The sequence below is a fragment of the Haemaphysalis longicornis genome, unplaced genomic scaffold (assembly GCF_048455015.1).
Source record: "Haemaphysalis longicornis isolate Haplotype H1 unplaced genomic scaffold, Haemaphysalis longicornis Haplotype H1 scaffold_3, whole genome shotgun sequence".
NCBI lineage: Eukaryota > Metazoa > Arthropoda > Arachnida > Ixodida > Ixodidae > Haemaphysalis > Haemaphysalis longicornis.
Window position 1 is genome coordinate 171266518 of NW_027526335.1, and position 12734 is coordinate 171279251.

At 46.0% G+C, this 12734-nt stretch overlaps 1 protein-coding gene and 1 pseudogene across 1 annotated transcript; both read right to left on the minus strand.

Annotated features, from left to right (window-relative positions):
• Positions 1-906: 906 nt before the first annotated feature.
• On the minus strand, positions 907-2139 carry LOC144173535 (zinc finger BED domain-containing protein 4-like; annotated as a pseudogene).
• Positions 2140-11238: 9099 nt separating this feature from the next.
• On the minus strand, positions 11239-12041 carry LOC144173536 (uncharacterized). The gene has a single exon (XM_077701916.1). The coding sequence runs from the start codon at positions 12035-12037 to the stop codon at positions 11324-11326; it is 714 nt and encodes a 237-aa protein (XP_077558042.1). The 5' UTR covers positions 12038-12041; the 3' UTR covers positions 11239-11323.
• Between the last annotated feature and the right edge of the window lie 693 nt (positions 12042-12734).

Here is a 12734-nt window from a genome sequence, read left to right on the forward strand (position 1 = left end):
CAGAACAACGCGTACTGCCTGCTGTTGCCCGCGCCACCTGCTGGAGGCATATGAGAAATCACGCGGCAACAGCAAAGAAAGGTTCCACTAGCCAGGTTTCACGTTCTGATTGGAACACATGTGGAGCACGGCAACGCGGTTCTATAAACCTTGAAGTCGGCCGCATCGATTCACGCGCGTCTCCGCTGTACTGCAGTGCTGGCATCGAGGTGACCCGCCTGTCGCAGTGGAAGGCGGTAAATTCATATTTCCTTGAGCAAGTATTTAGTGTGTTTAACTTGGGATGCGTGCGACGGAACAGGAATAGTGTGAGAGGTTAGCGGGAAAGCGAAAGGGTGCATTTCCTTGGCAAATGTCAAAAAAGACTATCGTATTTTGACGACATTTGCCACGAAAGGGGCTATTCATTAACAGAGGACACATAACTAATCGTCTCTAGAGGGATGTCACGCGCTACTCTCTAACGGCTGGAGCGGGTTGATGAGGATGTTACATTATTGGTCTTGATTTGCAGTACACATGATGATGAGGATGACCAGGACCCAAAAGACTTTAACCAATATGTCGCTAAGTGTGGTTTGTAGGCTTGGGCGAATAGTGAAATTTTGCTTCGAATCGAATTCGAAGCGAATAGTGGTTTTTCTCGAATAATTTCGAATCGAATAGTTCGATTATCATTACTACTTTTTCTCACATACTTTGGAAAATGATAATCATTATTCGTAAGAATGCACGTGCTTAATTTAAGTAACTGATACTGATACAATAAGTTTCCCGAGTCTGAACTGTGTTAATGCACTTTTATTTTATGAACACTGGGGGAAGGTAACATCAAACGTTCACGTTATAAAAATAATAGGAGTACTGCAAATGCTGCACATCTCGTGTCAACAGCTGGCGGCACAGTTACAGGTTCTCATGAAGGAAAACAAGCTGCTCGACATGCTCTGTGAGAAGCAGCTCCCGCCTGTTGCTAACTACACCGCCTGCAGTTGAGAACAGTCCCTCACTTCTTGTCTGAGTGGCTGGGATGGAGAGGGGCCTCTAAGATACTTTAGCCAGGGCTGGGTACGATTGGCTCCCACGACCTTTCCACCAGTACAATGGATTCTCTGCTCGAGGCAGCCGCGGTGCTCTCAGGTGGTCGCAGAATTGCCTAGCGGTATGACCATTGTCAGTTTATTGACATGCGGTGGAGCTCAATGTAGAAAAAACAGTCCACACAGTGCTTGTCGCACCCATTGCTGATTCTGGCACGACAGAACATCCTTGGTCCTGTTTCTGCTGTGACGGCAAAACCTCTTCCACAGTAGACACAAGCAATGCTCTTGCCCACTTCTTTTCAGCTTCCGTGGTGTAGCAGATACTCTTGAAGCGTGGGTCAATCAGCATGGCAAGTGCAGGCACTTTGGCCATCTTGATGTCGGGGAATCGTGTCGAAAGACTGCGCAAGAGACTGGAGGCAAAAGGTGCTCCTCCATCTGCTCCATATACGTGCTCCTCAAGCATCACACGCGTGCAGTGCAGGAGTAGAATAACTTGTGAAAGAGTTGGATAGTGGTCTGCGGAAAGCTCGGTAGTAGCCTGCTCTAAGGGCTGAAGCACTCTTACTATGGCATTCATCAGCTTCCACTCTTGCGCGCTCAGATTTTCCACCGAGTCTGACTCCGACAGCTCTACAGAAATAGGAGCCCGAAGCTTTAGCAGCCTTGCCAACATTGCATGCTCGGTGTTCCAGTGGGTTGGGACATCTTGGATAACTTCAAGGGCCGGCATGTGCATGTCATTCTGTATTTCGAGAAGCCTGCCTTGTGCTCGCGCGCTTTTCTTGTAGTGTCCCACGATGGACCTTGATTTCACACAGAGTAGAGCAAAACTTGAAACTTCTTTTTTTGCATCACTAATGCACAGTTGAGGGGTGTGTCCAAAACACTGCAGTCCCTCCCACGACGACCTGGTAACAGCCGAAACAAAGTTGCTTCCATTGTCCGTGACAACAAAGGTAGGGATGTCTTCGGGAAGGTCCAACTCTTATACGACCACTTGAAGAAAATGCAGGATATTGTCTGCCGTGTGACCTTCTGGCATTGCTTTGCATGCCAAGGCAAACGCATGCTGCACAAAGTTACGATCCAGCATGTGAACGGTCACGCTCACGTAGCTGTCGCCCGCTTACGACGTCCACGCGTCCGTTGTGAGCGTGTAGCACTCAGCACTCTACTCCCCGGGAGAAAATTTCCCGCAACACCATTTTAAACTCGTTCATCTTCGCCGCATATAAATCTGAAATAATCGTCCTTGAAAACTTATTTCGAGAAGGGATGACGTACTCGGGCATTGCGTAGTTGATCATATCCACGAAGCTTTTAGCTTCGACCACGCTGTACGGCTGAAGGCCGTGGGCAATGAAAGTGGCGATTCTTCGTGTCATCTCTTTCGCTCTTGGGGACGTCGGCTGGAGCTTTGGCTTGAAAATGGATGCAACAGAAACCGGAGACGAGCTTTTCTTTCCCGCGCTCCGCTTTGAGGCCACCATTACTTTACGCTGGCGGTCGGATAAGTAAGCATTGTACTTGCAACGGTGTCGCTTCAGGTGGTTCACTAACGTTGTAGTCGTTCCGGTCGGGGTCTTCAAAACAGACTGGCATGTTTCGCACTTCGCTGTACCGCCACCGGGAAGCTTGGAGTAGTATTTCCAAATTGGATTTGCGAACGTTGAGCGTGAATCGTCTTCCGACGCGCCAAATGATGTTGACGCCATTTTGGAAATAGAGCTGTGCTGAATGGATTGCATTGACTTCTATCTCCCACCTTCAAGCAAAACGTGCTAGCAATGGTGATAGGACTGACAGCAGCTGTACGTGAATGGCTGGCTGCGTGCCGCTACACTGTACTGTCACTTTGCTTGCGTCACTTGCAGACCGTGCCAACGTTCGAAGACCATGCCAGCGTATTCGGTGACGCCGAATAATTCGAAATTTTAGAATGCGTGAATTCGAGTCGTAGCGAATTCGAATAATAAAATATTCAATCGAATATTCGAATTTGTCGAATATTCGACCATCTCTAGTGGTTTGGAGTGTGCCATGAAAGCAATGGATCGTACCTATTCTGGGGAGTAGGACAGCACAGAAGTTTGTAACTTGTCATCCCTTGTAGCAGACGACGCTAATCATCGTCATTTTATTACGCTCGTCACGAGCTGCCGCATGCTCATGTGGCTGCGCCGACTCGCGACCGCTTTTTTTAGATGCCATTAGTGCCTTATCCTCTTCAGACGTGTCGCTCCCCTTCCTCAGCATCGCGCCACAGCTGGAGGACCCACAGGTCCAACCCAGAATATTATATTGCTGTGAAAGGTGTACAGAAAATAGTTGCGATGTAATTAGAACTATTGACGCGTAAAATATTGAAAGAGGAACGAAGGAACTATTCCTAAACCTATATATGCTTAAAATGAAAGAAAAAGAGAATAGAAAAGCTAAAGTTCTGTTAAATAACACCATAATTTTTGTTAAGTGGACCCTCTCTTTTTACAAGGAAACCATCTTAAACACCAAAGATGGTGTCAGCTGGAAACATCTTAATGCGAATATATTAGTTCTGTGGAATAGAGTAAAAAATACCACCCGAAGCCTACTTACTCAGCCATTTGAATGAATGCCGTGCAATATTTTCGCAGCTGTCATAAGATGTACTGTGCAAAAAAAGGAAACAAACACAGCACGTGTGTTTTCAGTATCTTATGATCGCACTATATTCTACGCAGTACACTTTTTGTTCGAGAGGGAGGCCAGAGAGATCCCATGTACGCAGGTTCTAGAACGAACTGAGGAATGCACAGACAGAGCAAAATTACAGGCCAACGTCAGCGACATGGCGAGGCACCGAGGTAGGAGCAGACATCCTGCACGGGTCGCCAGAACGATTGTACTGACAACAACTGCAATGGAAAGAAAATGGCTGAAGTTACTAAAGGTAGCACTGGGGACGGCTGGTATCCAGAACTTGAGTACGACTGCGAAAAAAAGACGTTATATGACCGGCGAGATTGCGCTGTTTGTGTCTGTCTCTTACATCTGTGTTTCGTTTTTCGAAATCGTAATTAGGAAAATAAATTCACCTCCGCAGATTTGAGGAATACAGTGCCCCTCTTACGACGCTTTTTCCAATTTCTTCGCGTTGAAGTAACATTCACAGCAATGGGCGGGAATCACTTCCAAGCTTACCCACGGAGGTGTGGTAGTATATCGGTGTATTACAGAGGTTGTCCTGAAACACCTGCCTCACCGTCGCACCGTCTCAGGAGCACCTCTGGGCCCGCGGTAAGGGCTCAAAGTTGACGGGTGAGCGATTTTGAATAATTATGAATAAATATTTTGAATGAAGACGTTTTAATCAATCAATATTTTATTACGACGCAACTTACACGAGCAAGCAGACTGGCACACGCGACAGCTTCGCTAGTGACAGGGTTGAATGTTTCCAACCGATTCGCTCCTCTGCGCCCCCATGTGACATGTTTGATGACCCTGCGCATTTTCTTCAGATCCTGCTAAAACTAGCCCGCTGTTTTTTCTCTGTGGCATCGAGGCTGAGTTCTGGGAACTGGTGCTGGTGGTCTGGGTGTGAGTCCCAGCGGGTAAGGTCTTTTTATAGCAATTTTCTCAACGAATGGCTATCGCAGCTCTGAAAGTCATGGGAGTCGATGCTTCACGTAGTACAGAGGATCGGCAGCCGCTTCGGCGTGGCTTGCATCGAAGTAGTGTCAACGCTCGTTACCACAGTACTCACAGCTAAGGCGTGCTCTGGAGCCATGCCCATTTACCTAAACAAGGCACAAAGGTTCAAGTTAGAAGTCTTGCACCGAGACTTTCTTCTGGCAGTCTCTGTGTAAGGCCGGAAAGCTCGAATCTACAAGGCTCGAACAGGGGTGGCCCTTACCGAGGATACGCTGCGCAAGTAGTACAGAGTCGGGAGTAGCCTGAATAATTTGGGGCCTAAAGGAGCCCTACAGACCTTCCAACCCCCCATTTTCGTTAGCCCACTGGCCACCCCTTTTCTTAAAGATTGATGCACACATACATACATACATACATACATAAATACATTGCAGTTTTTCTAAGCTAAATTCCATGTGTTGTTTTTATTATAATTTGTGATTCGGTCGGTTTTGGGTCCCTTTGGGTTAGGGACGTAGCGTTATTACCGCGTGTAATTAACGCTCCGCATCGTCCAAAGATGCATGTACCGAGGGAGGCTGTGCAGCGAAGCATTTGAAAATACATGTGAGGATTCTACGGAGCTGGCGTGAGTCTATCCTACTCATGTGCGCATTACGTTCACGCTTTCCGCGGCACGCACTATTCTACAACTTTTGCATTTACAAGCCGTAGGTTACATTAGTTTTGTGAAGGGGGCACATTTTACGGATAACATCTGACTGCTGTACAAAGTCCGAGCGTGCATGTGCCATGAAGAAAGGAACAACAATGAAACCTTTTCTTCTACGCTGGGAAACCTGCCGAGATTTCACAGATGGACAATGAAAATATGATAGCACAGCTGGTCGAGCACAGGACAGTTACTGTGCAGATCAGCGTTCTAATCCCGTGGGATAACAGATGTGTTTTTTGTGCAACCTCTACATGTTCGGCCATAGTCTTGACCAGACAATTCCGACAAGAACACCACTACTACATCAATAGTTGCGGCGTTTTTTCGTAGAGGCCTGTCGGCACAGGGACTTCAACAGTAGATTTCTCCTACTCCGAAGGAGTGAAAAGAGAAATGCCCCTCAAGAAGGCTTCGAGTCCTTGATGGTCCTCCGGTGCGAAGAGAGCACTGGATCGGCAGCCCTCCTACTTGCTGGGAGGCATGGGTCACACCCCCTAAGGCGCTTGAAGAGCTCTATTGGACCACGCTGGTGCACCACGTTAAAAACACGCCCGGACTATAGATAGCCAGGACTATAGTCCCTGCAACCTAACCAAGAAGCCGAGCAGTCCTTGAGACACGGGCTTCAAAATAAAGTTTATCTCTCTCTCTCTCTCTCTCTCTCTCTCGTAAACAGTACCTCTGATTGCAGTAAATATGGCTGTCACCTTCACTTTATAGTTGCGGTGTATAATGAGTTCAACTATTTATAGATCTCTGACTGCTTCGATAGAAGAAAGGCTTTTTTTGGCAGCTTTGAAACACAAGGGAAGAAGTCATGCTAAGCTTTACATCAAACCGGATTTCGCCGCTTTCGACACTTTTCCAAAGCAGAATAACCGCATTTAGTGGATCTGGAGTTTCATTCCGTGGTGCCGAGAAAATGTCGTGAATTGCTCTGATTCCACTCACTCCGATTGTCTGCAGTTTGGGTGCATTCGTTACTTGGTATCCGAACATTTGGAAGCCATATTTCAGCTAATTTACGCTCCAGACATCGTTGAAAAAATTGTCTTTGAAAGATTAGATGTCGTTGGAATTTATTTTTCCACTTAGATAACGGGTGCAAAGTCGCTCCTAAATTTGAATTGCTCCTTCCTCAGTCGCCCTCATGTTGAGTGTGTTTCTTAGGGCGAGAGCTGCACCTTTGAGAGCCAGTTCTGACAACGGATTTGAGCTGCACCACAGACGGACTGGTTATATTCAGAACGGCAGACGACTCGTATAAAGTTGCTTCAATTACAGATGGAAGTTTTTATTGAACAGACATGGTAATGCAGTACGCCATGGCGTTTCTGGTGTGTGGCGGCAAGAGCAGCTGGCTCATTGCTTCCGCGAGACTCACGGCCAGGTAAGTAAAAAACAGTTCATGATGTGAAAGGGTTTCCACGCATGATTTGTGGTAGGCGTTAATGAAGAGCCCGGCGTTGCTCATCTGCGTAACCTCCGGCGGCACCCCCGTCACAATAACCTTATTCCATCGCCTCATGCTGAACTCCGAGGATCCACGTGCACACGTGCACACGTACGCGAAGAAGTCTTTGCAAGGATCCACGCTGTCGTTCACATATCGATACATTTCTTCGGCTTCTTCAGGACAGCAAAACGGGGTACCGATGATTTCGCGGGGACTTCGCTGCTTGCTGATGTAGACGCTCAGTCCCACGATGGCTACGAAGATAGCTGTAGCAAACACCATTGCACAGGCAGTGAATATCTGGCGCCAGTGAGCACCACCGGTTGTCAGACTGTCTTTAAATGCTGTAATCTTCGAACACCTAGATGGCGGGATAGGCGCGTCGGCGGAGGCAGCCTTTTCTTTCGAAGTCACAGAAGGTTGGACGTTTGAGCCGGAGTTGGTAGCTGTTCCTTTCGAAGGATGAGGGGGTGGGACCGGTGTGACTGAGTTGGCAGCCATTCTTTTTGAAATCCGAGGATGTGGGACCGGTGAGCCTGCGTTGGAAAGCAAGCATGCGTTTCGAATTGCGAATAAGTGGGACCAGCGAGTCTGCGTTGGCAGCCATTTGTTTCGAAATGCGAGGAGGTGAGACCGGTGAGCCTGAGTTTGCAGGCGTTCCTTTCGAAGGAAGAGGAGGTGGGAACGGTGATACGGCGTTGGCAGCTCTTGCTTTCGAATTCCGAGGATGTGGGACAGGCAAGGCAGGCGAGTCGGCGTTGGCAGCCATTCCATTCGAAGTGTTCAAAGTCTGAGGAGATGGGACCGCTGAGGCTGCGTTGGCAGTGATGGCGCCTTTCTTCTTCGTCGTCGTCATTGTCTAGGCTGGCTCACAATAAAAATAAAACACTTGGTGCCATTAATAATCATGTTTTTACAAATTTGGTTTTGTTAGTTCGGGAATCAACAGTGATGAGTATTGGAGCAGTCAAATGCTTCAATGTACTTTGATATGAGAAGGCTTTTTTATTGGGAGCTTTATCACTGGCCGATGCGTTATTATTGAGGCAGAAGTCTTTATGTCTCAAAAGAAAGTGACCTTGGTCAGCCCGGGCTCGGGACGAGGGTTGCGAAAATTTCGTTAGGCTGGTAAATACCCTTAACTGCTTTGAAGACGAAAGGCTGGCGATACTTAATAACAACTTTGTTTACTGCTGCGTCATATTTACGTTTATTTCTTCGCTTTCGTTTAGTTGTCTTTAGGCGCGAACAACGCGACTGACCGCTCTTCTGCTACAGCGTGAACGCGCATTTTTCGTCTCCTTACGGCGTGAATTACGTCAGAAAGCAGACTAGCACACCCCACAGCTTCATTGGAACTATTGTTTTGTGAGCTGTTGGTCAGGAGCGATACACTACTGAACAACTTTTACGTTTTAAGGATATAGTTTTGTGAATTTCGTAAAGCAGGTACACTAGCGCCTCAAAATTCCCGACTGCTGTAAAATCCACCACGCGTGTGGGGACATGCAGAAAGGAACAAAAATGACAACTGTTTTTCTAGGCTGCCAATGCGCGGGAATAGCACCGTTGGTAGAGCCCCGGGCTGCGTATTTCCAAACGATTCGCTCTACAGAGAACGAACGTGACATGTGTGTTCGCGCGATGGAGAACGACAATTCAACGTGGTGATTTTTTGCGCCGAACCTAAAGCGACCGAAAACATATCAAATCACCATTATAAACAAAAATGACGCGTAGATTTGAGTTATACAAAAATAAATTTTGAAAAGAAATAGGCAACGAAAGAAAAACTAAAAGATAGATCTCTGGGTTTGAACCCAAGCCGTCTGCATGAGCACTTAGGGCTCTACGTCGAGGCGACAGAGCCAGAGTGGTGGGTTCAGCATGCGCTCAAAAGAATAGCGCACGCGCTGACATCACACATTTCACGTGGGTGCTATGTTCAACAAAACGTTTGGAAACACGCCCTCGGGTTTGTATTGCATAGACGTGGTTTGAAATTCCATTTGACCACACGTGTTTTTAGCGATGGGCTAATAGTGAATTTGCAGATCGAAGCGAATTCGAAGCGAATAGTGACTTGGCGAAATAATTTTCAATCGACTAGTTCGTGTGGTACACATAAAAAATTACCGAAGATAAAAAAGAGCAAATCTTGACACGACTAGAACTCACGTAGGCACATCATTTGGAAAAAAACGATCACCAGTCGAGTATTTACTCAGAAATAACATGCACAACTGTATATATTGTATTTCCAAGTTTTCGTAAGAAATCGTAGTTTCTCAAAACGCTTTGGGAGATGCAGCTCCTGCAGGCGCCTGACATTTTCTGCTGTCGAGAACAGCCTCTCATACCTGACCTACCTAGCAGGAATTGAAAGCTACTTTCGTGCCGCCTTGACTAGCGCACGAGGAGCCGGCTGCCATGTTTCCTTAATGACTCCGGAGGGTTTTGAGATCGTGGCAGCAAAGCGGCTCCCAAGTAGTCTAGAACTTGTCGAAGAACACTGTTGTGTGAACATTGTTGCCATAGGCTAGAACTCACGGAATAAAAAAAAAACATCCTACAGAGTGGCAGCCTGGCGCGTCTGGATGTCTGGCCCAGGAAATGTGAGGGCACAATCTTCCGGGGCTGGCACCAGCTGATATGTCACACCTGAAAGTGCAGTTTTTACCTAACTTACCTAAAAAAAAACATCCTACAGAGTGGCAGCCTGGCGCTTCTGGATGTCTGGGCCAGGAGATGTGAGGGCACAATCTTCCGGGGCTGGCACCAGCTGATATGTTACACCTGAAAGTGCAGTTTTTACCTAACTTACCTAAAAAAAAACATCCTACAGAGTGGCAGCCTGGCGCTTCTGGATGTCTGGGCCAGGAGATGTGAGGGCACAATCTTCCGGGGCTGGCACCAGCTGATATGTTACACCTGAAAGTGCAGTTTTTACCTAACTTTCCGTGCACCAAATATCTTCGTATCGAGGGCCAACTGGCATGACATGTGCTGGAAGAGTTGTATTTTGTAGTTCAGGAAACCGCGTCGCAATGCTTCGCAGAAGGCACCTTGCAATTGATGCTGCCTCATCACGTGCTCAAGTGCGGACGCGCAACCACGTCTGATAAATGAACAAGAGGTACAATAGGGAAAGTGTTAGGTAAACGTCTGCGCTCTGCACACAGCTCAGTCGTTGGTTAGTAACGGGGCTGCAATAGGTTCACAGCTCAAGCAAATATTTTCCACTCTGGTGCCCCCAAGTTGTCTCGATCAGACTCGCAGTTCTAGTGATATTGGGCAGCAAAGTTCGGCCAGCCGGATTATTATCGAACAATTTGACCTAAAAGCACCGTTAAAAAGGAGTGTTATAGCCAGTAGTAGCCGTGGTCATAGTCCATGAAAGGCATGTTAGAGGCCGCCATTTTATACAGTGTTCCGCTGATTCCCTATCAAACCGGGAGTACATGTGCGCCAACTTGGTGCCGCTATGTAGGCAGCAGTGTCCTTTCAATGCCGCCTTTGAAAGTAAAGTCTGATGGCGTTCGAGAGTTCGTCGAACGTCTAGGCATGGCAACAACTGGGTACTGAATACCGAAATGTCTGCGTCGGCGTGGTCTTCCGACCAGCCAGGGATGACATCTCGGAACGTTTGACCGAAAAGCTTCACGTCTGGCTGCCCATTCTGCAGCGCCGAATAATACCAAAAAATGAAATACCTGCATTCGGATGGAAAAGAATAACGAATAGAAAGTCATTTCATCGACCATTTGACGACACCGAATATTTGACCATACCTAGTTTATTTATTTTGCATGCTCACAAACCATCTGAAAAAGCAAGCCCGGCATGACGGAGGGTTAGCCTTTTGTCATCATTAAAGAATATTCAGTCTCTGTTGCAAAATAAGCGGCCATTTTTAATAGCGAGGCTGTTTAGCAAATCGTTAGTTTGGTGTCAGCAGTTACACATGCAAAGAAAATGCCGAGAGCAGATGAGCGTGTGCCCCCCCAAAAACCAGGAAAGTGCCCAGACTCGTGTGTGCGTGCCTTGCGGTGAGCGCCCAGTGTCTCCGGTGCACGTCTGTAAAGCCAAGAATACCGACTCAGCGAGATTGGCCAAGATCGCCGCAAAAAAGGTCCAGAGTTCGCCATAATTGTGCCAACGCTTGCGGAAAAAAATACGGCACGTCACAGCGTACGCCACTCCAAGGGGATGTCAAAGTTTTTTTTTTATTCAGATACCCTAAAGGCCCTTGCGGGCATTACATAGGGGGGGGGGATTACAACGAGATATTTCAAACATTTAAACACAATTCGCTGAGAAATACAACTTATTACATATTACAGGTTACCAAACAATAAAGAAATAAAGAAAGAACAGAAGAATCAGGAAAAAGAAATGGGTGCAACTAAAAACACTCAATACAAAACCTGTAAATTCAGTTCATGTTGCTAAAAGCACACAGTTCTGTTTTTACAAGACATGCGCGTTCATATTGCGCTTCAGTTGTGCAACAAATGACTCGTGATCACGAATAGCAGCAATTTCTTTAGGCAGCGTGTTCCAGTGGTAAATGGCCAGAAAGAGCGGTGATTGGCGAAGGAGATTTGTACGTGCGAAAATGGGGCGGACTTTGAAGGGATGGTCGAGGCGCGAAAAAATTTGATGAGGCGGCTTGATATGGGATGCAGTGAAGCATGATGGGCTATGATACATTCTGTGGAAGTGCGAGAGCAGAGCCAGTAGACGCCGTTTTTCTAGGGAGGGTAATTGGAGGGAATCTTTGATAGCCGTGATGCTGGATGTTCTGGAGTAGTTCTTGGTAATAAAACGAGCTGCTTTATTTTGTAACGACTCGAGCTTGTTTATTAGGTACGTTTGATTTGGATTCCATATTATAGAAGCATATTCCATTTTTGAACGAACTAAAGCTGTGTAAGCTAATAGTTTAGTTGACTGATTTGCTAAATACAAGTTGCGCCTAATGAATCCCAGTGTTTTATTTGCTTTCGAAATTATTTCATCAATGTGATCATTCCATGTAAGGTTAGAACTTAAATGAACTCCTAAATATTTTAACGTAGTCACATTTTCTATGCACAAGTTATTCATAAAATACGAAGTGAACTGAACGTTACTAGATCTGGTAAATGTCATTGCTTTTGTTTTAAAAACATTAATTTCCATTTGCCAGTTCTCGCACCAAAGGGAGATTTTGTTTACGTTGGCCTGTAAAGTATTAGAATCTTCACAGGTTTTGATTTGTCTATAGAGAACGCAATCGTCCGCAAATAATCGAACTGTTGAAGACATGTTTTTACTGATATCATTATGTAAATTAGGAATAAAATTGGTCCAAGTACTGAGCCTTGAGGGACGCCCGATGTAAGTTTTGCTAAAGCAGAAGACTGATCGCTTACTGAAACAAAATGGTAGCGATTGGTTAAAAAACTTGTAATCCAATTTATAATGGTACTATGGATGTTAAGCCGGCTAAGCTTCATCAATAGACGAGCATGAGGAACTTTATCAAATGCTTTCTTGAAGTCAATGAATATAGCCTCAATTTTTATTGAATCGTGAACAGCTTGATGAAGATCCGTAAGGAGTTCAAATAATTGTGTTTCACAAGAGTGGCCTTGCTGAAAACCATGCTGATTATTAAAGAAAAAGTTATGCTTACTTAAATATTTCATAACTGCGGAAGATATTATATGTTCAAGTAATTTACCTGGAATACTAGTCAAAGATATCGGTCTATAATTTGAGGGCATTGAACGGTCACCTGATTTATAAATGGGAGTGATACAACCGATCTTCCAATCATCTGGTACTATTCCTGTATCTAGAGACTGCTGGAAAAGCGCGGCAAAAATCAGAGATA

Excerpts from the sequence above, each read along its gene's own strand:
- LOC144173536 (XM_077701916.1), bottom strand. The coding sequence starts at position 12,037 with ATGGAAATTAATGTTTTTAAAACAAAAGCAATGACATTTACCAGATCT.